General features: G+C 39.5%; 3 protein-coding genes across 3 annotated transcripts in view; 1 reads left to right on the top strand and 2 right to left on the bottom strand.

Annotated features, from left to right (window-relative positions):
• Nucleotides 1-6,251, bottom strand: part of LOC140284746 (apolipoprotein D-like) — a 251,193-nt gene extending 244,942 nt beyond the window's left edge. Inside the window, exon 1 of the mRNA XM_072378732.1 lies at nucleotides 6,246-6,251. The gene's annotated coding sequence lies outside the window, so the exon portion shown is untranslated. The remainder of the gene's footprint in view (nucleotides 1-6,245) is intronic.
• nell3 (NELL (neural EGFL like) family member 3) overlaps nucleotides 1-24,135 on the bottom strand; it is a 217,275-nt gene that overhangs the window by 109,172 nt on the left and 83,968 nt on the right. The gene's annotated exons all lie outside the window — the stretch shown is intronic.
• myo3a (myosin IIIA) overlaps nucleotides 10,760-24,135 on the top strand; it is a 61,312-nt gene continuing 47,936 nt past the window's right edge. The window contains exons 1-3 of the mRNA XM_072378733.1: nucleotides 10,760-10,829; nucleotides 13,786-13,969; nucleotides 16,039-16,173. Coding sequence (XP_072234834.1) covers nucleotides 13,802-13,969; nucleotides 16,039-16,173 — 303 coding nt within the window. The 5' untranslated portion in view covers nucleotides 10,760-10,829; nucleotides 13,786-13,801. The remainder of the gene's footprint in view (nucleotides 10,830-13,785; nucleotides 13,970-16,038; nucleotides 16,174-24,135) is intronic.

Here is a 24,135-nt window from a genome sequence, read left to right as displayed (position 1 = left end):
TAGCCTCAGATGGATGAGGCTCTCTCAGAGGAGATGAAAGATCATTTTTCATTCCCATTCTGACAGTGAGAGTGAAAACAGTAGTGGTAATTTTGTGAATTTATATTCTGACCTAAGCTGCCGAGCAGAAATTGTGCTGAAACTGCCTTCATTTAAGTGAAAAAAAGAGGAAATCTTTTCTTTCTCTGCCCCAGAAATTACAGTGCGGACTCGTGAGAGGACGATGATGATGTGTGACGTGGAAGAACACGCACGATGACATTACGAAGGCACCCTAACCAAACCCTCCAATCCTGTTGGTTAGTCATCCAGTGACGCAGGGCTTTTTTTGGCACCAGTGGGACTGGAAGTGAGCAGAATGTAAAATGCATCACAGTGCACTTCAGAATATTTGCTGATAAACGGAAATTAATTTGCATTTTGTCCGTTATATTTCATTGTAGCGTAAAAGCCACATGAGTCTGCTTCACGTCAGCAGTGTGTTTCAGTGTGATAAAGCTGTTTGATATGAATGTTTCACAGTCCTGTGTGTCCTCAGGGTTATTGATAGTCATTGGTATTGTTGTAATACCTGGCAACAGACACAGATTGGAAGTTTGGTCGTCAGTGATAACTGTATTTTGCATTTTATGGGTGGAAACACATTCTGGATATGATGTTGCATGAAACTGTTTATAAATGTCTTCATTAGAAGAAGCTGGGATTTCCTGCATTCACCTGTACTTGACCTATACTAATGATAACATAATAATCATACAGTGGTAAGGCTCTCTGTGAAGCTGATGTTTTCACACATTGCATGTTTTCCTCTGCTTTTCACATTCCTTGACATGTTGTATGAGTCATATAACATGCATCTGTACCTATTTTGGAGTAAAAGACGTATGTCCTTTGTGTGCAGCTCTCAGTGGTGTTAGTGCTATTTTCTGCCAGATGTCAAGCTGATCTAGGTTAATTACAGCCAATTCTGGAGTTTTTTGCTGGCTGCATTTCAGATCAGGAAGAAGAATTTCCTCTCTGCTCCTTGAATCAATGAGTTTAGTTATGACTTGAGTACATGTATTACAAGCAAGCCAAACACTACACTAAAACTGAGACTGGCAGTGGCTACAAACAGCAGCAGCTGCCTGGCAGCACTGCAACTGACCATGCCACTGCATCACTGGCTCTATTTGAGCCAAACTTCACTGAGAAATGTGCTACGATTGGCACTGCGAGGTTGAAATAGCACCACATCAACCTCCAGCGAATCACCTATAGTGTTTGAGTTACCTATTCATGTTTTTGTATGTTAATATTTCTAGAAACAGCTTCCCTAACCACAGTGTATTTTCCCACTGCTCATAGCTGATAACCTGCTACCAACTTGGCAGTGAGTAGGAACAGACAGACAAAATGATAACTTTTCATCAACCAGGCCTTTATTTCTGGTTCTGAGACACTGGATGTGAGTTAACAACAGTTATCCTCAAACCTGGACCCATCTGGATGCTAAAGTCTGGACACACTCTGCTGCAGCTACCTTTGCCATAATGAGGGACTAGCTGGTAACTGCTAGCCACCGGGACTCAGCCTTACCAAATAAAGACTTTTAAACATATTTTACATATTAAAAAATTTTGATTAATCAATTGTAATTCCAAATATTAATCTCTTGACAGCACTAGTTGCTGAGATTATCCACTAAAACTTGAAAAGACATGACTTTGGCCATGTGGCAAAATCTGAAAGCTGAATAATGTTTACTGTGTTTGTTCCATTAAGGAAGGGATAACTTAAGCTTTAGATATGAGCTGCCTGTTTTGTTGGCAGAATAAACATCAAACGTGGCATCTTACAAATGGGCTCAGTTTAATGGCTGAAATTGTGCTCAGAATAATTACATAAAGAATTAATAAAGACAGAACCAGAACAATTTTGTTGCCTTTTTGCAGCTGAGTGTTATTAAAGTGTGGTTGACATGATGGTGTATCCCTTCATCACCTGATGATGCAGCTCTCTTCTTTGGCTGTAAATTCACCTTTTTTAAACAAGTGCAAAGAACAAACTAAATTCTATTTGGACTGATCCTTAATGAGTCACTTTTACTGGAACTTTAAAGGATACTAAAGCAACCTGAATACTGAGAGCAACAGAGGGCTTTTGCATCACCAGGTTACACAACTCCTCTCCACAAGTGAAGTGGACCAACTCTGTTTTGATGATGAGTCACTGATGGGACTCTTCAGCATCATGTCTGTTTCTACTTACATAGGATGGGGGCTGAAAGAGTGGGAATGGTCAAAAGCTTTTTTAAAATTCATATTGTACTTTACATATTTAACAAAGTACTTGAGAATTTTTTGAGCCATGCTAACAACGTGACTCTGGAGATGGCAGTGTTGGTCTGCTGGCTGATTAATCAGCTACACTGATTTTAACATTTTAAAGATGAATTTACACCGATACGCCACTCTTTAAGGATGTTCATTCAGCTGTTTTATTTACTAAAAATATAAACAGATAAATAAACATATCATAGATAATTCAATCAAATTAAAGGAATTAAATCTCATAAAATTGTTGATATTTTTTATCTTCCCCCCTCCTTTGTCTTGTTATGGACCATAAATCGTAGCTCAGATTGAGATCCAGGCTGTTTTCAGGTCATGTCATTTGAAAAATGTAACACATTACTCTGTTGCAAGATGCATAGTAATCCTGTATTTGACCTTAGAATAACCAAACCTCATTTTCATTGATGGAATGACAAAATTGTGCCAAAGTCTTAGTGTCCATCTATACATTTAGGCAAGGCAAGTTTATTTGTAGAGCACAATTCGTACACATGGCAATTCAAAGCGCTTTACAGCTACATAAAATCACAAAAGGCAAATAAAATCATTCCAAACACACAAAAAATAATCACTAATTAAATTAAAAGTGAAGTGTGCAGATAAAATACTTTCAGTTGTCATATATATATATATATATATATATATACATAGACGGTAAAAAGCTGCTGATGTTATTGATTTAATGTGGCTGTTAAAGTTCAGGTCTGAGTCCAATAATACTCAGAGATTTCTAACTTGATTATTAGGTTTTAGAGTGAGAGTCTCAAGGTGACTGATAACACTTTCTCTTTGTTTCTGAGTTTAGCTGGAGAAAATTGTTTTGCAGCCACACACTGATCTGTTCGATGCGGTGACACAATGCATCTACAGGCCCGTGTTCTCCTGCCGTCAGTGACACGTAGATCTGAGTGTCATCTGCATAGCTGTGGTAGGACACATTATAGCTGCGTATTCGCTGGCCTAATGGGAGAATGTACAGATTGAACAATAGGGGTCCAAGGATGGACCATTTATTGTAGAGAAAATGACCGCCATCTCGCCAGGTCCTTTAACTGACATCAACACCATTTCAGGCCGTCATCTTTTTCACTGGACCTGCACCAAACTAAAGTTCCAGCATCATCTGTCCAGTGGTGATTCATCTCTGAACATCACTTTCATCCAATCATGCATGACTGCTTCTTTTCAGCCCACTAAAACCTTGTTTTCTTCTTCTTCTTTGATGCCTTTTCCTCAGTTGACCTGTATGTTTCCAGTTTACATTTGTTTTTATTTGCATTTTTAGACACAGTTAACTGGGCAGAGCAAACATCAGAGCATTCTAAGGCTAAGGCTGTTGAAATCTTACTCTAAATCTCACAAAGTTATTTTGTTTGAAATATTTAGCTTTGTCACCAAATACCTGCAAAACTAATGTAATTGACATTAAACTCAGTTGAACTTTATCGTCAGTGATAAGCAAATGTCAGCCTGCTTACATTAAATGAAGGCAGTAATATATTAAACCTTAAAAAGCGCATGATAATATTGTTACTGTGTGCATGCCGAGGTTTGCATTCAGAACAAAGCAAATCAAGTCTCTTAGATATGCAGAACATACTGCAGTTAACACAAATAGTTAAACTGAAAGGGACATTGCTCGAGTAGATAAAGCCAATATTTGCAGAGCTGCAGAGGATGCTGTGAACAAATGTCTTAAAAGTCCTGATGTTACGATCTGCAATTATAGAGATAAAACTGAGGATTTCATATTAAACCCAAAACAAATCCATTAACATGTGCACACCAAGGCTTGTTAGATGCTCCAGTAGTTTCACTGTTATGTTAGCTGCGCATGTTGTGCTTGTGCTGCATTAAATTGAATACTTTTATGGGGACGTGTTTTTTCTTTTTTCTATTTTACCTCAAGCTAGGTTTTCCTTCACAGTTCAAAAAACAACAAACAAGGTGAAGCCTCACACAGTAAAGGACAATGTCGTAACAGAGCAGCAGTATAGTGTGCCAGAACACATAAAGGCAACAATGAGCAAGGCTGTCAGGTCAGCTGAAGTAAGGTGGGCCAACACGGAGCATAATGCATGTATATGGATGTGGCAATGATAGCCTAATGATCTATCAACTGCACAATCCCAATACTCATTTCAGTGGCTCATGATATCCCTTATAGCACAGCTGGGGAAGTCACGGCCCAGTGCTTTACCACAATGGCAGCCAGTCATTGAGACAAGTCACAGGACTGTCAGGCATTCACACCACGTACTTACAGACACAAAAGCCTCATCAGTAGCCTTATTCAGTCTGTCTTCACAGACTGAGTTGACTCAGGTGCTGCAGACCCGGCTAGCCACCCACTGATGTGCATCACTGAGGCATCAACAATCAGAGCGTGCCTCCTTAAATCTCCTTCAAGTGATCTCTGATTTTGCCTGATGGTGTCCACCACTCTGCCATTGGTCCACTCACCATTTTCAAGTGTGACCATGTGAGTAGTACAGAAGACGACGGTATACTGTTTGTATATGTTACATTAGAAGTAAAAAGGCAATGTATATTTGTTACAAGTTTGCTCGAATAGCATTCAGCCAAGTGAGGTTTGCTAATTGCAGTGATACATAAAAAACTAATTCAGCCTCACTGAAGTCATTCGAACCACAATTAACCTTGTAATGATGGGGCAGGACACGGCAGGGTGTGCTCTGTTACAGGAGCCATATGAGGCTTATATCGATTTGCACATGCCACATACAAAGGGTGGGAGACAGTGCTGATCAATGCCCTTATCAATCAGTCAGTCACCCTTAATAAATTGCTGCTCGTCCTTCAGACCAGTGTGTCACCACCACAGCACACAAATACAGTAATAAGTGTTTAAATCAGAAGTTTGTCAGCTTCAAGGGCAGCAGATAATAAAAGGCAGCTTAGCCTTTTATTTTTGACATTGCTGTTCCCGTTTCATTGCAATGTGAAAGTGAGTCAAAGTCAGAACCATAATGGCTGTATGTAAGATAATCCAAAGTTTGGTTTGCTTTCATATTACCATAAAATGTTGCTAAATTCTTCCAAAGCCTTGAAAATGACAATATCCATAATAACTGTGTAGGGTTTAGTGAGTGGGCTAGAGGCGACGAAGCTGAGTGACCTGCTCGTCAGTCCAGTGCCACTTCATTTTCAACAACATAATTGTGTTCAACCCTTACACTGTTGTGAATCCTCACACATTTCACATATTATCTCTCTGCAGAGTTGGGCTGAGAACATGTCTGAGAACAGCATCTTTAATTTCAGGTAAGACACTTTGTTCAGACTACTTCTAAATTTATATTTAAGTATAAGGCTTAGCTATTATAGACAGGATTAGTATTCAGGTTGTTTTGGATGTGCATCTGAGAGATTATTCAGTTTATTTACATGGATTGGTAGAAATATGGCACCCATCCAGGTCCAAAAAAAGGACACAAAATCAGGGCTATAAGACTGTGTAGTTTTATCTGTGAGTGACATTCATGTTTATTTATTCTATTCACTTATTTAACATTTAAAAATGTATCATCACTCTGAGTCAACAAACTTTAAAAAAATTCTAGTCAAACATGCTGGAAAATATACTCTGCAATAAACTGAAAAGACCAAAATTAGTACTCGTGCTGCCTCTGAGCTCTGGGCAGTATGCGAGAAGGATTATTGGATCATGTAACCATCTTACATATGTCATAAGATGAGAGATCATGGTACAGCATCAGTCAGAGAGGATGATTCTTCATAGTGTTGAGAGATGTGGCTCGGAGTGCAGCGGAGCAGTATGTAGGTTACCTGTCAGGAAATTAAGCTTATTAGTTGCTTATGTAACACGTCACACATCAGGCTTGCGTTCCTTTTCCATATTTCATGTGGTTTTCGGGAGGGAGAGACTTTTGTTGAGACTTTTTAGGCTCCTAAAAATACTTATGTTTTCATGTTGAGACTAAATAGCTTTGGAAAATTAAAACATGAGCAGCAATTTATTTTGTGCTGCTGGCATGTTGTTAGGTGCTGTGATAATTGCACAGTACCATTCTCATAAAGGCAGCGCTAATATCATGTCTACAGCAGAAAGTTTTAAACTATAGCTAAGTTCATGAGCTTTGTCTTGTTTTATTCCAAGTCAATCGATCGCCACATATCGTGTTAATCATCACTCTGATCAGTGAACCAGGTTTCCTTTGTTAAGTGTCAGATACTTGTTGCTGTTACTCTACGTGGTTCTTTTCATTGTTTTAAAGTTTGTTATTGTCTTCTGAAGTCTGCATTTGGCAAAAAGAGCTAGACAAATATTGAGCTTAAGTCATTATGAGTCATTGCCAGATTAGCAGGGATCAAGCCCATTTCATATCTATGCTTTTGTTGGCCATGAGCCCCAAGTCTTTTGTCTGACCCTTCTGAATTTCCTGCTGAGTACCAATGACATGAAATGAGACAGAAGAATGCATTGTTATCTCCTCACTAACTATCCTTATACTCAATGTTTATGATTTGATAACATTTTAAGCAAATCCATCCCCAAACTCTTTGTCTGGACATGTGGATGTGTCAGGACACAGTAGGATTTAAAAAAGAGGATCATAGCAGATAATAGGATTAATTCATCTACCATCTATGAATGATGGTTCAGAATTTTATGGCAAAAAAGATGTTCAAGTGTCTCACTTTAATCCATAGAGGTGCACTAAAAACTGAAACAGTCATGCTAGCTGTGATAAAACAAGAAATAGGAAATCTCAAAACCAAAAAGACTTTGAAATGTCTTAGACTCTGCTTACTGAGAAAGATGCCATAAAACAACATGTTTAGTTCGATAGATGTTTTCATTATTTGTACGTTCGGTGTATAATTTGGTGGGGGCAGGGAGAGTTTGTACACTGAGCTAGACATTTGTGTGTTCTAATCAAACGGCTATTATGGCCATCGGTGCATCTCCTTTCTTGGTCTTGGTTCAGTGTCCAGGAGCCATTTGTAAAGCAGCAGACCAGGAAATGAGGTTGGAGCATTGCAGACACTAAAGCCTGGAGGATGAGCCTAAAGGAGCCATACTTAAGTTGGCATGCTGATTGCGCCTGGTCCCTTCCAGGTGGACTGCAGTGGGGTCATTACAAGGGGATAAGGGGGGTGGAGAAGGAGGACTAGGATTTACAAAATGTTGGTAATGGACAGAAATCACTATTCCTCAGATTTATCCCTGTCAACCACCGATGCCCTGAGGCCAAATAACTGATGAGGCTTCATGGCATGGTCAAAGCAGTGGACCAATGTAGCTCCTCTTTTAAGTATGACATTGCAGCCAAATTAAAAAGTAGATTTATTAATTTATGAAATCTCCTTTCTTTTCCTCCTATATTCTCGTTGTCTTTGCCATCAGCTGTGTTGACCTAAGTTTAAGCGTTTTTTTTATCGCGTTGTGCTATACTGTAACGTAAACTGAAGCCACCACCTTTAGTTTCCAGTGTCGCTTACTTTCTTCTACAAATATCCATGCAATAGGTGTTACAGTTGGTGGGTGGAGAGATTAGGACCCAAATGCAATACAACAGAAATGAGGCAGAGGGAAACTTAACTTAAATTTTATTTATGAAGCCAGAAAACCATGAACTAAAACTGAGGCAATCAAAAAAACTGAATACATAATTATTTAGAAAGTGAGAACAGCTTAGCAAAGAACTGACAACAGAGAATTTCCAGGTGGTTGTAACAGCAAGGATCTGACAAAGACTGAGCTGAACAAATGACTAAATATACTGAGGGGAACTAATTAGGTAGTGGCTGCAGCTGAGGTTGATTGAGTTGTAGACAGGTGTGGAAGTGGAGCTAATAACCAAAACAGGGGACTGAGGAAAACTGGCAGTAATGACCTAAACAAGAATCTAAAACACAATACAAAGTATGAGCTCAAACAAAATACCAACTAGGAACGTAGAACAGAGACCAACCAAGACATGGATTAACTAGACAACTCAAGACTAGACAAATACAAACAGAATATATCTAATCTAAACCAATGACTATTGATATAGCGCCAAAATCACAACAATTATCAAATCAAGGCACTTCAATAATACAGTCCAATTCAAGCCAAATAGAGTCCTATTCATTGCAATCATAATCCAATCAAATCCAATTAATTAAATTCAAAATGAGTCCAATTCACACATACAGAGCCAATTCAAAAACAATTTCATAGCTAAAAATCCAATCTCCCGTCCTGTGTGTGCACGAGGCGACTGTGGAGAGAAACGACTCCCTTTTAACAGGAAGAAACCTCCGTCAGAACCAGACTAAGGAAGGGTCGCCATCTACCTCGACCAGCTGGGGTTTGAGAGCACAAAAAAGAGGGGACAACAAACACTGTAACACCATTCATACCTGCTGAGAAAGAGGACAGTTAGAGAGAGATAGAGAGAAAGATATACCTAAAATGTTCAAAGCAAAATGTTTAATTGAATTGCACCAACAACAATTAGCTAAATTTATCTTATAGCCTTTCCTGATTTGATTGAGATACACGATGCAGATATGCCTCAGAGTATTTAGAGGAAAATAATCACTCTGCCATCTGTTAGTCTGAATGATAAATTATCAGCTTCACTGCTACAACAATTAGTTTCTGACAGCTTGAGCAGAATCCATAATTTACAAAGAGTAAACCATAGCTGCATTAAATTACTTTTCATATACATACAGGGAGACTGGTAATTGGGTAAAGTTTTGTCAAATCAAAGGTATCATTATTAAAAACAAATAAGATGACTCAAGGACAAAAACAACTTATTCTGTATGTAATTAGCATAGCTAGTGACAGTTTCTCAAAAATAAGAATGTTGCTGATTTTCACCTATACATATCGACATGTAATCACTAATAATAAATATGAAAAACTAATAACTATGCACATTATTATTAATGCTAACAAAACAGTGAGATAAATATGTGTAAGCATTTTGCGCAGTTGTGGAAATGGTGGTCTTGCTAGCAGCTTATGTTAGCTATTTAACTGTGAGAATAGCATTTCAGCTTGCTAACATCTCGTGTGCTAGCAAGCATATGTGAAAAAACAGTTTAGCTTGTGCTTGATTAGCAATGTTAACAAAGTGTAGTAAAAGAAAAAGAAAGGGGAAAGTAAAATAAATGGTGGATCATTGATAATATTGTTGCCAGCAAAAAGCTAAATTTGGCTAAAGTTATCAGTTTTGTTAGCAAGTCTAGTCTTGCTGGGGTTTCTCTTTCTGATCAAAAACTGTGGGCTTTTCTTTTGACTCTGCCTTCTAAACCAGTGGTAGGCTACATTTTTGTTTGTGTGGTTTGTGTACAATGCAAAAGTGGGACCGTAAACAGGCTAACTGTGATTAAAAACCCAATGCATGCAAAATTGCATTGTATATGTTCAAAAACTGCTCTTCATAACTATATTCTACATGGCTTTAGTCCAAAAGCACCGCAATTGGAACAAGGCCCAGTTTAGAATATCCATCCATTTTCTATACCCACTCACTCCAAACTCCACACTATCTTTACAGCATGAATATCTGCCAACATCTCAAAATAATTAACATTTATTGATATTTGTTAGTATGAAATCATGAAGCAAGCTTTGGCCTGACAGCAAGTAGTGTCCCTCCGGTGGATTTATCTTTTGTTGTGCATCCAAAATTTGAGAGCATCTCAGTGTAATCATCATACAAATTTTGTCAACAGCTGGAACAGCTCATTCAGTGAGGCACAACGTGGCTTTAACAACCATATAGCTACTTAAAGGAAGCAGTGTGTGTTAAAGGGTTAAATGCGAGTACTCTGAGCTGAACTCTCAGTTCAGCTCTGGCTCGGGCCTCTCAGCAGCTCTTTCCCCAGCGGTGCCAGTGTAATGGGACACTGCTAAATGATGCTGAGAGCACCCCAGTGCAGTCATGGCCTGTTACACCTGACTCGCTCCTTGCTGCTGTCCATGCACTTGGCTGTTGTTAGCTTGTCTTCTGCAGGCTAATTTATGACCCTATCAGGCTCATTTGCTGCTGGCTATCGGACGTGTTCATGCTAAAACCAATTACTTAAACTAATTACTTGAGCCTAATAACTTCGATATGTCCTCCCAATATCTGATGTATAATATATAGCAAAGGTGGCCGGGCCACACAAGAACAAAATCCTACTATCATCCAAGAGATACTCAAGCATGTTGAATCACTTCAAGAGGAGTAAGTATAATGCTGAATTTTGGCACATTTATGTTTGTAAATGTGTCAGCAATTGCAATTCTATGTATGGACTTCCCTGGCCCTTTCTTGGCTTTCTTTGGCTTAACAAATGTAGACATGCCTACTTCATTTGGATTTCTTATTTGCAAGCTCTGGGAGCGGCCGGGGAGATTGCTGCTGTATGCGGTGTGTGCACGTTTGTAAATCGATGCTTTATCCTACCGTCAGTTTGTCATTGTTCGCTTTATTCTTTTTTCAACGCCGTCCGTCAAAGGTCAGTAAAAATTCAAATGAAATGGTTTGTTTATAAGTTATGAATCAATTGTGTAAAGATCAGACAGGTTTGTGTTCAGACTTGCTTGGTGATATTTTTTGCTGTTTTAAAAGCTGTAAAAGCAGGACGTTTGTCATCATGGTGTCTATACTTTTCCTTGACTTGAATCCTGGACAAACTGCACTGTAGTAAATTTACTAAGAATCCCTGCAGATATGCTGTCATTACTGTTTGTGTGTAAGAAAATATTAACAAACTTTTGGCTTTATTCTACTTAATGTAACATGAGGGTATTCATCTTTACCTTTCACAGTCATTTGGATTAGTGTTATTTTACAAAACTTGTATCAACTGCATTAAAGTTCTGTGTCTTCTCATTGTAATGACCACAGCGTGGAAGGTTATTCTGCCTTATATACCAGCAGTCTTCTTGTGACAGGGTTAAGCTAAAACTTTAACCCACTCATCAGTGTTAGAGATAAGCTTCAAGTGGCCAAATGTCTGCTTAGACATCACCTAGATCAAACGGTTTCTACTAAGCGCTTTATTTCAGATTTCGGTGTCACTTTTATTACAAAAACATAATTTATTTAAAAATCACAGTCAAGCATCTCCTCTTACAGTAAATACACACTCAGTCATACATGTGTAGCTCATTATATGTGCACTTGTACACAGGCTGTGGTTAATGCCACATCCCTACGCAACTAATGAAAAGTGACAGCCAGCCAGAGCTGCAGGGCATCCAAGGTTAGATAACCCAATTCATACAGACCCACAAACACACACACAACCTCTAAGGGGTTATTTCCTTGCAGCCTGTGCTGCTGTTGGAGGTGTCCAGTGTGAATCCTTCGGTTTCACCTTCCAGTCTCATGTGTCTCAGTGTGTTGACACATAAAGAGGCAGTGATGTATTATTGAACGTGTCTACAGATTACCAGGTGCTGTACATTTGGCTAACAGCAGCACAATTACCTGCACGAGGATACATCTATAGGAGTCTAATTGCTCTGCATGGGCAATGACTGATAATGTCAGTGCAAAATAATGTCTGGGTCTATCAGTTTTATGTTGCTACGGGCATCTGATCTGTTAACAGTTACCCAAAATGAATCATCACAATGATAATTGGTTGAAATAAAACAAAAGCTGGGGAATGAATCTAAGAAAGCACATGTACAGCAGCCTTTTCTTGATATTAATAAGGTAACCAGTGATAATAAAAAGTGGAATGGCCATTTGCACCTCTGTGCACTCAGGGCCTGTAAACAGCTTTCCTTTTCGTATGAATGGGAGTCTATATGAGGAAAGGCTCATGCTGCAACACAGGCTAATTCCAGCTAATCCCACTGCAGCCCCTACCACTTAGAGTTGGTTTCCAATGGCAGCCCTGGAGCAGGGGAATTGCTAGTGAGATTAGCCTGTGTTAGCTCCTCCTCTGTGCTTTACAGTCACAGCCAGGCCAGGCCTGCCTGTCACTGCTGCCATGCTAACCTTTGGAATGGATTAATTTGATTTTTTTTTTTTACAAAATGTCACGCCTCGTATTGGGAGAATAATGTAAGTTTGATTAAACTTGTTCAACTCTTGCTTTAGCAATAATGGAAGTATATTATTAGTCAGTTTTAGTGTCAAACACTCGAGGAGAAGAACAGGCACTCTTGAGATATATGTATGATATACATGTTTATCAGTCTTGTAACAGTTTTAGCAATATTTTCCTTTATGTGATTGTTAGTTTTGCTCTTCTGAAATGTCTTCTGTGCATTTCCATGCAAACATAACATCTTTTAAGTTCAATGTATAGCATTTTATAACCTTGTATTTACATCGGATGACACTAGCTTTAGAAATTGACCGTTTGTTGTGTTTGGCTCTGAACAGACGCACTTCTTTGAGAGGCGAGAATCAAGCTATGACGTCAAAAGGTGTATGAATTGCTCATCATTTTATTGTGTTAGTAGATAGTAGCTGTGTGGGTGAGTGTTAGACCCAACCCCCTGAAATAAACCCCCAACTATCTGGTTACGAAGGATTAACCTCAAGTTCAACACTCAATCGCTCAGTTTAATTCCCAAACAGACCATCGTGAAGCACTCTGAGCTGTAAACAAACCAGTCACATGGTTACACTCAAGTATAAAAGAAAGGTTACGTGTATGTTTTAAGGAATAATATGTACTCTTTTAGTTACGTTTACCACTGTGCATTGTTTTGATTCACATTTTGCTTTAAGTCTCCTCAAGATGAGCTCATAGTGCATGCACAGACTTTTTGAAGGGTGGTGCGGAAAGAAAAAAAGAGCACATATAGTGCGTTTTGGCTTCCAAGGGGGCAGTTTAGCACCCATTTTGGCTCCCAACGGGGCACTTTAGCATGCGTTTTGGCACCCAAGGGGGCACTTTAGCATGCTTTTTGGCTCCCAACGGAGCAGTTTAGCATGTGTTTTGGCTTCCAAGGGGGCATTTTAGCACGCGTTTTGGCTTCCAAGGGGGCACTTTAGCATGCTTTTTGGCTCCCAATGTGGCAGTTTAGCATGTGTTTTGGCTTCCAAGGGGGCAGTTTAGCACGCGTTTTGGCTTCCAAGGGGGCATTTTAGCACGCGTTTTGGCTTCCAAGGGGACACTTTAGCATGTGTTTTGGCTTCCAAGGGGGCATTTTAGCACACATTTTGGCTCCAAGGGGGCACTTTAGCACACGTTTTGGCTTCCAAGGGGGCAGTTTAGCACCCATTTTGGCTCCCAACGGGGCAGTTTAGCACACATTTTGACACATGTGACTGCCTTGTGGCCCCCCCTTGTGCACGCCACTGCTCATAACTGATATCTTTATTCATTTCTGGGTTGATAACAGTATAGGGACGCCAATCTTTTGGTCATACACGATGTCTTCTCTTATCTGGCACCTACTCTCTTCTAACTGTGACCCATTTTTTTTTTTGTCCCCATTTTGTAGGAGATCTCTCCTGAAGATGTTTCCACAATCAGGAAAATCGATTGTCTTTGACAACTTTCCAGATCCTACCGACACTTGGGAAATCATTGAGACGATCGGTAAAGGGACCTACGGGAAAGTCTACAAGGTGCTCAACAAAATCGATAGCAGCAAAGCAGCTGTGAAGATACTGGATCCCATCCATGTAAGTTGTGCTGGCAAGTCCATTGTTAGTAGAGTGTAGTTGAGTATTGAAACTGAAAGACACAATAAGTCCCAAAAAGTAAAGCAATACTTGGTCTTTTTTAGGCCCACAGCCATCACACTTTGCCATACACGTTACAGTCATTGTTCAGTGTGTTTAAGCTCTTGGTGATGACACAAAGAGATGCTATTGAACTGTGGATTTCCTCCTTGCCACTGCAGTGCACCAATGTCTGTCTTCAAATAACAGATTTAAACATCCTGGATTTTATATGTAAGGGTGTTTATGACATGTACACGTGAAGAACCAGTGATGACGAGAGGCCCCCTGTTGGGTCTCTTCGCATCAACAATGCAGCAGGGGAATTGTTAGTGAGATTAACTCGTGTTAGCTCCTCATCGGTGGTTAACGATCACGGCCAGACCTGGTCTGCCTCACACTGCTTCCATGCTAACTTTTCGCACACACATGGGTAATCTTTTTCTTCTTTTTTCGACCAAAAGAAGAACCAGTGGTGACGAGAGGCCCCCGGCTGGGTCTCCTCATTTCACCAGTGTACGAACAAACAAAGCAGCACGTCTATTCACTCCACATGGCCACATTGCTGTGAAAGACATTTAGAGATTGTGTTTGACTTGTTAATTAATAATATATGAATAAGGCCCTTATTCACTACACTGAACAGCCTATGGGTGAGCTGTCTCACCAACCCCCCCGACATCAATTACACTAGTTGAATTGGCTAAAAATCACGAGCACAGTGTCTGAAACATTAGCTCAGCCCTGAATTAGATAACGGTTCTGACATTTTGAGGAATTTCAGGGAGATATTGGACTTTTTGTCCAGTTCTGTAAAGTTTTGTCATTCAGCATTTATTCTGTCTGGATATAAGTTCAAATATAAATCTAAGGGGTAAAGAGAGACATAAATAAGCTGTTTTTGCTGATTATTTTCTGGCTTTCGTCTAATAATTCTCATTGTTTTTTGGACAAATGGATATTTTGCTCCGGCTGTTAAAGGAGTAGATGCTCTTTGGTTAAGTTAAATAAGATTCAGAGCTATGATAAGGATATCTTTGCTTATTTTAAGGGTAAAAATATTTTAAAAATATGTTAAATCTAAATGCAAAACTGCAGTGCTCAAACATACCAAAAGGTATGTTTGTCAATCAGTCCAAAACAAATGGTCACAGTCTGTGAATACAGCTTGTGAGATGGGAATGTATTCCTAGGATGCTGTTTTCTGTCAGGCAGTGTTCACATGACATCACAAGAAATATCAAAATGTGTAAGCCGTAAACATGTCTGCATATCTGCTTAAACATGCATATGTATAGAAACAGTAAGGACCTTAAGTCCTTCGAAAAGTAAGGACTTATAAGTAGGAAGAAAGTCATTAAACAACTGAGTGTTGGACTTTTGATTGCTTGCGTGGAGGTGCTCAGAGTGTCACAGAGATGTGTGGATAAGTGCCTTTTACCATCACATCATCGTCCCTATAAGTATTTGAGGTCAACTCAGGCCGAGTGAGACGTGGAATCCGACATCATCGCATAGAAGACGTTTAATGTTTCGGTGCTGACAAAGTGAAACTTAAATGGCATCTGTGTGGGGAATAGATTAAGGAAAACATTTTGGGGAAAACATTTTTGTACAATTTTGGGGCCTTTTTTGTGAAACTGCAGTGGCTTTGCTCTGTGGACCAGTGCTGCTATTTCCAGCCTGTGTCCAGTCATAGCAAAACTCAATAAATTTTGAAACGGGGGCAGCTTTAATGAAGGCAAAATAACAAGCTCCACTCTGCATTTTTACATTTATTTGAGCAATTAATAAGGTGCCAAAATAAGATGCTTATTATTTCTTTAATTTCTCTATCTTCTAATGACTTTGTTTTCATATTTAGAGCGCAGACATGAGAGGAAATGTGTTTATTCCTTTAATCCAGATTGTCAGTGTCAGAATGTCTGTTTGGCACAAAATTAAACCAAGAAAACAACAACAAAGCTGCCCAACCTGTAGCTGTAGATGATTTTTGTTATTCTGTCTGATCTGTTTCCCCTATATTTCAGGATATTGATGAGGAGATCGAAGCAGAATACAACATCCTCAAAGCTCTTTCAGACCACGCCAATGTTGTCAAGTTTTTTGGCATGTACTACAAGAAGGACGTGAAATGTGGGGATCAGCTGTGGCTCGTACTGGAGGTAGGAACACCAAACCCCTCGGTGCTGTCACTGTGTCATTAACACACAGAATGCAAGGGTGCTGATTAATCCTCTGATTAGACCTCACACGATACGTCTTGCTAGATATATGCAGCAGTGACCCAATTTGGTCAGGGATTATGTAAGAGTTTTAGCCACCACCGGCAGTCTAGGAGTTTATTTACTGGCCACCTGGAGATTTGGCAGCTCGCATGGAGCAGGTGGGGGATAGATAGCAGTAGAGCAGGGATTTCTGTTCATAGAGGCTGTCTCAGTAGATCAGTTTATACACCTAAAAGTCTGGAGCTCAGGTTAAAATGTCCTTTTTTACTCCTGATTGCTGTTGCTTGCATGTGCAGTGACCAAAGATTCAGATTCCGTTCAAGGAGACCTTGCTGCCAAAACTTGTCTCCAACTCCCCATTTCTCCAGCTTTCATCTGTCTTTGCCTGCAGGAGACCTTTTAAAATATCAAGCTGCAGACAAACATGTAACCGAGGTCAACCTCAGAGAAGAAAATCAGAAGAAAATTTTATTTATTTTCTTATTAAATGGTCTGCCTTTAGTTGAACAGGACAGGCTGGGCAAATATTACATTTTAATGTAGCTGTAGCACCTTTTGTGAATTACTTGTATTACCTTTTGTGTTCGGAAATTTTATAACTTCTCTTACAGTCTATGAATGGACTGCTAATGTAATCTAATCTTGACCAATATCCATGCAGATTGTATCCCAATTTTAGAAAATCTGAACCTATAAAAGCACACAAAACTCTGACTTAGTCTGAATGCTTTGATCAGATTTCATCGTGTCTTTGGTCTCACTCACAAACCACACATGAAGATTCTTGAGTGGAGTTAATGCTCCAACCTGAGGACAAAAATGGAGAAAAACAGTGGCCAAATGCTTAAATGAACTGTAGGCACTTCAGACTTACAAAGGCTTCGGTCCTCTGGACAGAGAACGGTTGGCTTTCCCAGTCACTGTGTCCCGAATGAGATGCAAAACCCTGAGATGCTTCATTTATGATGGGAAACAACAGTCTTGAGCTGAATCAGAAGCTTTATCTGTGTTTATTCAGCATTCTGAGTCAGTTAACTCGGCACAATCATTGCATCTGATGGTACTATGACTTTTATAACCCCATCCTCTTCTTAATATGTGAACAGTCTTGGCAGATACATGTTATTTATTACCCATGCAAGCAACTAGTCAGATCCGATGTGGTCTGAAGACGGATCGTAGAATACATATGATGGTACACGGAGAAATATGTTAAAATTGATGTCAGCATTTGACAAAAAAAGCCCAGGGGAAAGAATATTTAGAGGGTAGGATGGAGGCAGTTTGAAGTCAGATTGAATGGGTGGCCCCTGAACCCTCGACCCTCTCCATAATGCATTTACTGGTGTGTTAATGTGTAAGATGGAGACAAGCGCTGCTTGTATGGACCGGTAAGAGCTGTGTGAATAGATGAATAAGCTTTGAGAAATCAGCAAGACCACACAAAAATAATGGGAAGAAAATAGGCTATGTATTGCTAATAGTTAGCATAATAATTATCTGCCAACAGAACACAAAAATATGTCACTGAGATCATTTAAAACAAGATAAATCCTCAGAGACCTGATAGCTAGACACCATGAAACTGGAGTGACAAGAGATATAACTTCTATAAGAATATAGTTCAGTAAGAAATTCTTAGCATTGAGGTAGAATATCTTATCAGGATGCCTGATCTGAAATAGCTTGATGGAGGTTCTCAGACTAAAAAAAACAAGCAAATGTTGCCTTGAGTTATAATATTTCACTGAGAAGAAAAGCACCACGTGAATACAGTCCACAGGCACATAAATCCAATTTGATCACCTGCAAATAAACATCAGAACAGTCTGTCCTTTCATTTGAGAAACAAATCTGATTTTCCTGCAGCCATTTTGTTGCCAAAAAAGCTTCCAATTTGCTCTGCTGGGACTATTTTAACAGGTAAAGGACTTATTTTTCAGCTGTGAGCTTAAACAAAACATATGAGAATGAACATTTGAATAACCGTCACTCTATAACCAAGAAAAAAAGCTAATTTCTGGGACTGTCACCTCTCTGAAGCAGTCCAACCCAGCATGATGTAAAAAACTGATTTAACTGTAGACATCAAAGCTACGGAGACTTGAAATGAAAACAGGCAAATGTCACGTTGAAATCAAACAGCATCTTTAATGTTCTTTCTATCACATCTTATTTCATGACATTATTTTATCTGTTTATATTCATTTTATTATCAGCTTTAGTATCCATTGTTTTTTTTACTTGATTGTCTTCAACTATATTTTATAAACACAAACCCACGCTGCCGGTTGTCTTCCACATTGTCTCGTTCATCATTTCCCGTAATCCAACCTCAGCGGGCTTTAGCATTAAGTGCAGCAGTGTTATGTAAACCCACAAGATGGTTTTCACTTCTCCATCTTGTGTTTCTTTCCCTTTTTCATCAGCGTTCTTCCTCTTGACCTTTGCAGAAACACTTCACCCAGATATCAGGATGCAAGTTGTAAACATTTGATGTAGTTTTACTTTAAAGAGCTAATTTCCTTTGTGTGAAGACAAAACTGTGGTTTGGCCTTGCTTTCCTGTCTGTTCACTCTGAGGCTGCACAGAAAAACTGCTGCCAGCAGTCCAAAGCTGTTGGCTAATCCTGAGGCTGAAATCACTGCCTGACAGTTTAGTAAGTGGCTGCTTTGAAGAAGACGCACATGGCAGAGAAAAGACAGGAAATCAGGGAGTGAGATGGTCATTCACCATGGTTACTATCCCTCCTTTCGACTCTGTAATTTTCCATTCTTTGGCTGTGCTGAGAGGAGCCTTTGCGCTCACAGCCGACCGCTCATTATGAGCAGAATTCATACAAATTGCATCCTTTGCTTTGTTAGCCTTTTATTGGGGTTTGGAAGCTTTTAGCTTTGCCTCTGTTGTGTGCTCCTTTATGATTGCAGATGTGGGCAGAGATGAGCGAGCTTCATGTACGAGTACCTAACATCACTAATTGAGCTTAAAAATACTTCAAAGATAGCAATGATTGAGCGACTTTTATTCCCTAATTGAAAATAAGAAACTGATTTTGATGTGCATTTAATTTGTGAGACCACACGTTTCATCCAGGGAGCCTTTTAAATAAAGGTCAGAAGAGCAGGATTTTAAAGCTCATCTTTTAAAGATGTTCTTTTCATTCAGCCAAACAGGGAATAAAACTGTTGCGTCACTCCTTGGTCACGTTGTATTTTCCAGTCTGAATTAATTTGGCTGTTTATAGCTGCAGAGCTCCAGTGAATTAGATCTTTTTTGATTAGCTCACACAATCACCAACATCATTAGAGTGTTTTTGGATTGAACAAATGCAACATATTTGGAAATCTTTGCTTGTTTGTGTGTGTTTTTGCTGTTGAAAACATGGATTTGATGAGCAGTTGTGGTGTCCATCCAAACCTTTTGGGTTATGTGTATGATTGCTTATTTTTGTAACATATCTGGTTAGAGAAAGTATCAATGGAATGTTCTTTTGGTATGATTTTTTTATGATAATCAGACCATTTTAAGTGCAAACAGAAAGAAGCAGAGTTGCATGCAAATATGTTACACAATGTTTACAAAAAATGATGTGGATAAAACTTAAATCTACACTTTCCGACTCCCAGCTCATCACATATCGATGTTTAGTCATTTGAATAAACTCAGCGAACTATGGCTTGAGTCTTGTGGCTGAATTTTAAATGTTCTCTGCCACTATAGTTTTGTTGTCTGTTGCTGTTTGTTAGATTTAGGCAATAAGACCACTGGATTAGATTTAGGAAAGCATCGTGTGTTGAAGTTCAACTTTGTGCTGCCGGCAGCGTCTCCATCATTTTCTAGGTCACCATAGTGATGCTTTCAGTGTTCTTGCCTTGCTTGACAAATGAAAGACTGTTCACACGTTTTGGTACACGTGCAGATCACGTTCAACGAATCTACGCTTCTGCTAATCAATTAACAAACGTTAAAGACAGTCAGCCGCTTCCAACTGTCTTAGTGGGAGATCATCGGATCTTTTCAGACGAGGCTGCGGTTATAAAATCACGACTTTATTAGAGCAGAGCGGCAGTCTTAAAATGATAGCACGAATTGATAAGTGGACACATTCAGCTGTCTGACAAAAAGAAACAGAAAAATATGTGAATGAGAGCAGCTTTATTCTGCTGCATTGATATACACTTTAGTGTTTTTACAAAACAATTATCTTTCATTTCTCACATGTCTGTAGCAGATGCAGAGCACTGAAGCCTTTTGAGTCTAGTTGAGTGTAAGAGCAGTTTAAGTCCCAACCGCATCATCTGGGCGTGTTGGTCCATCTTTGAGCTTAGATTTTGTACAATTTTGACAAAGATGTTTATACATTTGCATTTTAAAAGTCCACTTCTGTTCTTTTAAACAGAGTCAAACTCAGAACAAAACTATCTTTAACTGATGATTTTGGTCATTTGTGGATGATGGAAATAACTGGGACTTAAAGGCGAGGATCAGAAACACAGACGAGTCATTGCGCTTCATATATTGTGTAAGGCCGGGCCCATGAACGCGTTATTTTTGTGTTAACTAATATATTAATTATCGCTGACAATTATTTGTCTCCCATTATTGCAGTTTTTATTATTTATCATTTTTATTGTAAACGTCTGTTGCTCACAGGCTTTTATTTTGAAAAGGTCTATCGTGGGCGAGCCTCGTATGTCACTTCCTGCTGCGGCGCTCACAGGAAACAGTCAGAAAAGAGAAGAATGGCGGAAGAAGCGGGCTAAACAGACATGGCCATTTTCATTTCGAAGTTGTTGATGAATTGTCTCATCACCGGAGTACCTCGATCATATGACCGCACAGTTCTAATAAATGTGCGTTCTATGCTACTTTTGAATTCATTATTGGATTTTACATATAACAATGCGATTAATCGTGATTAATCACAGGAAGTCATGCGATTAACGTGATTAAATAAATGTATATTTGCCCAGCCCTAATATTGTGTAATAATTGCATATATGTGCATTATATGTATATCAGCGCCTACATACAGAAAGAGATACATCTGCCCAGACTATGTGAACAAAGTGGGATTACAGAACCTCATGAACATCCTCTGATGGGAACACTCCGCTGACACTGATGTAAGAAAACCAGTCAGCGGGAGAACTGAAATGAGTGTACAGAGCCTGAAAAAGAGTCTTAAAAGACTTGAAAATGCAGCCATTTTCAGTGTTTCTTCCAAAATGGTTAGATAAGGAAAACTCCCCTTTAGTTGAACAATGCTATGAGTGTGTGTGGTTCTGATTGGACTGACATATAAGCTTTTAAATTAGATCAGATAAAACCTCCCCTTTGTTTGTTGCCGCCCTGTGAAGGTCAACAGTACGCTGCTGTGTTCTGAATTGACCCCAACTGGTCCTGACTCGTCCCCTCAACCTCCGCAGCCATTAATTGACAATGAGGTTTAAAATGTTATTCCTTGTCCGGACTTTTCAATAAACGGTGCCGGAAAGCAGACACCTCAGCTATTATGCCCATGTAAACGATAAGGCTGTGGTCACAATGGCCGCGCTTTTCTCTGGACACCATCCAACATGTCGCACACACACACACACACACACATTTCTTCAAACATTACAACATCACAAATGTTACAGTAAATGAAGAAAAAACACATCAAAAGATGACTTAAGCTAGCACCTGTGTGTTTGATTCATCTTTACATTTGTTTTATCTACTTCTTTTGCTCGTCTTTGATGGACTACTTTCATTTACATGACTAAACAAGCACCTGACCTCATTTGAATTGGAGACTGTGCCACTGAATATTCAGCGTTTTCAGTTTAGTCTTTGAAACTGATAGCTTTGTTAAAACTCACCTAAGATGTGGAAGGAAAGATGGGGATCTTAAAAGAACTCCTTAAATTGTTAGTTAACTTTCTGATTTTAAAACGGATCACGATGAAAGATCCAGCTGCTTTGTGTTTTTATGGTTTATGAAGAATGAATGACTCATAATATGAAGGACCATCAGCTGAAAACAAATGTAGAAAAGCTTTGCATACTTGATTATTGTTGCTTCCCATTTCAGGGATATTTTAATGGTGCGCAACCTGTTCATTTCCTTACAATAATTGTTAAGGTGCCTCTGAGATAAACCCTTAATCATGTTGTATTTGATCTCTAGCTCCATGGACACATTAGGAAATGTCATTTAATCTGAATCAAACCAAACCAGATCGGAGGTTTCATGTATCACTTCCTCCCTGAAGAGGTTTGAGTCTCCATCACATCTCTAATAATTAATGTTCATGTCCAGCATGGCTTTGTGGATGTGGGCGCTGTAGCTAAGGGGAGAGCGCTAACGTTGAGCTGCTTTAAATCTAGGACACCAGACCTCTCATTAATATGGATTTGTCTGTCTGCCCTTTGTAATTTAATGATGACAGGTGATATGCTGGCAGTGATGTGTACTGACGTCATGGACGACTCATTGTTAGAGTGCTGTGCTGTCTGGGAAAACCTCTGTGGTCTTCTCTGCTTAACTGCAGTTTGTCTTCAGGTCTGATAATGGAAAGGAGGAGTGATTAAGCTCCCCGTGTGGCAGCTCAGATACATGCCATCCATCCAGGGAAAAATCTCTGCGCTGCTGAAGGATAGCTAGATTGATTGACAAATAGAAAAAGTGTTGAAAACTTATGCCAGCACTCAACCAAGGTCAGAGGCCTGCTCTGCTCTCAGCATCTTCTGTATAAAAGTGTAACTAAACAGGACAGCTGGGCCCCCTTTGGGTCAGAGTTTCTGTTTCGAATTCAGTTATTATTTATGGTTGTCACAGAAAGTGACAGAAAAGAGTTTGAAACTTACTACAAAGGGACATTGTAAATTATCAAAAGAAGGAGACATAAAATACTAAAAATACGTGTGAAAGAACCAACCCTGAATATTTGCAGCTATGTAAAGCTATTTTTCAAGCGCCTGTTAAATGAAGAAGATAGTCACCAGTAGCCAGGACTCCAAGCCAAGCAAGCGCCCACTAGGGATGTGAATCGAGAGCCGGCTCCCAGTAGTTCGATTCCGCGGAATCGTTAATCCGCCTGCCTCACGATCCCGTTTATAGGTTCTGCTAACGTCTGACGCATTTGCAATCACTTTGCATGAAAGTAAAGTCTTTGAGACGCTGCGAAGTGATGGAGCTTGTGGCGTAACGTCTTCCGTCTCTAAAGTCCCAGGTAGCCTAAAACTTCCGGTCCTGTTGATTGTAACAGGGCTTTGTAACACGCTTCTGGGTCTTTTGTCACGCACTCCCGCCACACATTGTATTTCTCACACTGAAAATAAATTATGATATAAATTTCTCTGTCGCACCGCTATCGCTATGGAAACGGCAGGAAACAAGCACGTCTCCCATGAATCTGAGCAGAGCAGTTATTATTAGATAACCCCCTGAAAGACCCCCATTCCTGCGACCCCTTGGGCGGTGTCACTCTTGCCTGCATTCAAAACTTCAGAGCCTTGTTGTAATAATGTTAGCAAAATACTGTATGAATAATTTCCATCTGATATTAACTTTTAATGATTTCCACCTTTTGTGTGGGAGACCAGCATTCAAATCCCCTGCATGAAAGGTACTACCTCCAGTAGGGATCCTTAGGCAATACCCCCTTACCCTATCTGCCTACCTGTAAGTCGCTTTGGATAAAAGCGTCTGCTAAATGCATAAACAGAAACATTTGTGCTATATAACTAGATGAGAATTGATAAGAGAACCGATAAGGAACCGAATCGATAAGCGATCTCAATAATGGAACTGGACTTGTTAAATTCTTAACAATTCCCATCCCTATCCGCCACCAGCTTTGCATTTCATGGAAGGTGGAGAAGTGGGCGGGGCTAGATTAACACCACCATGGA

This window comes from Leuresthes tenuis, unplaced genomic scaffold (assembly GCF_036924035.1).
Source record: "Leuresthes tenuis unplaced genomic scaffold, fLeuTen1.0.hap1 SCAF_24, whole genome shotgun sequence".
In the NCBI taxonomy this organism is placed as follows: Eukaryota; Metazoa; Chordata; class Actinopteri; order Atheriniformes; family Atherinopsidae; genus Leuresthes; species Leuresthes tenuis.
Note: the sequence above shows the minus strand (reverse complement) of the source record. Positions and strands in the feature narration are given on the sequence as shown.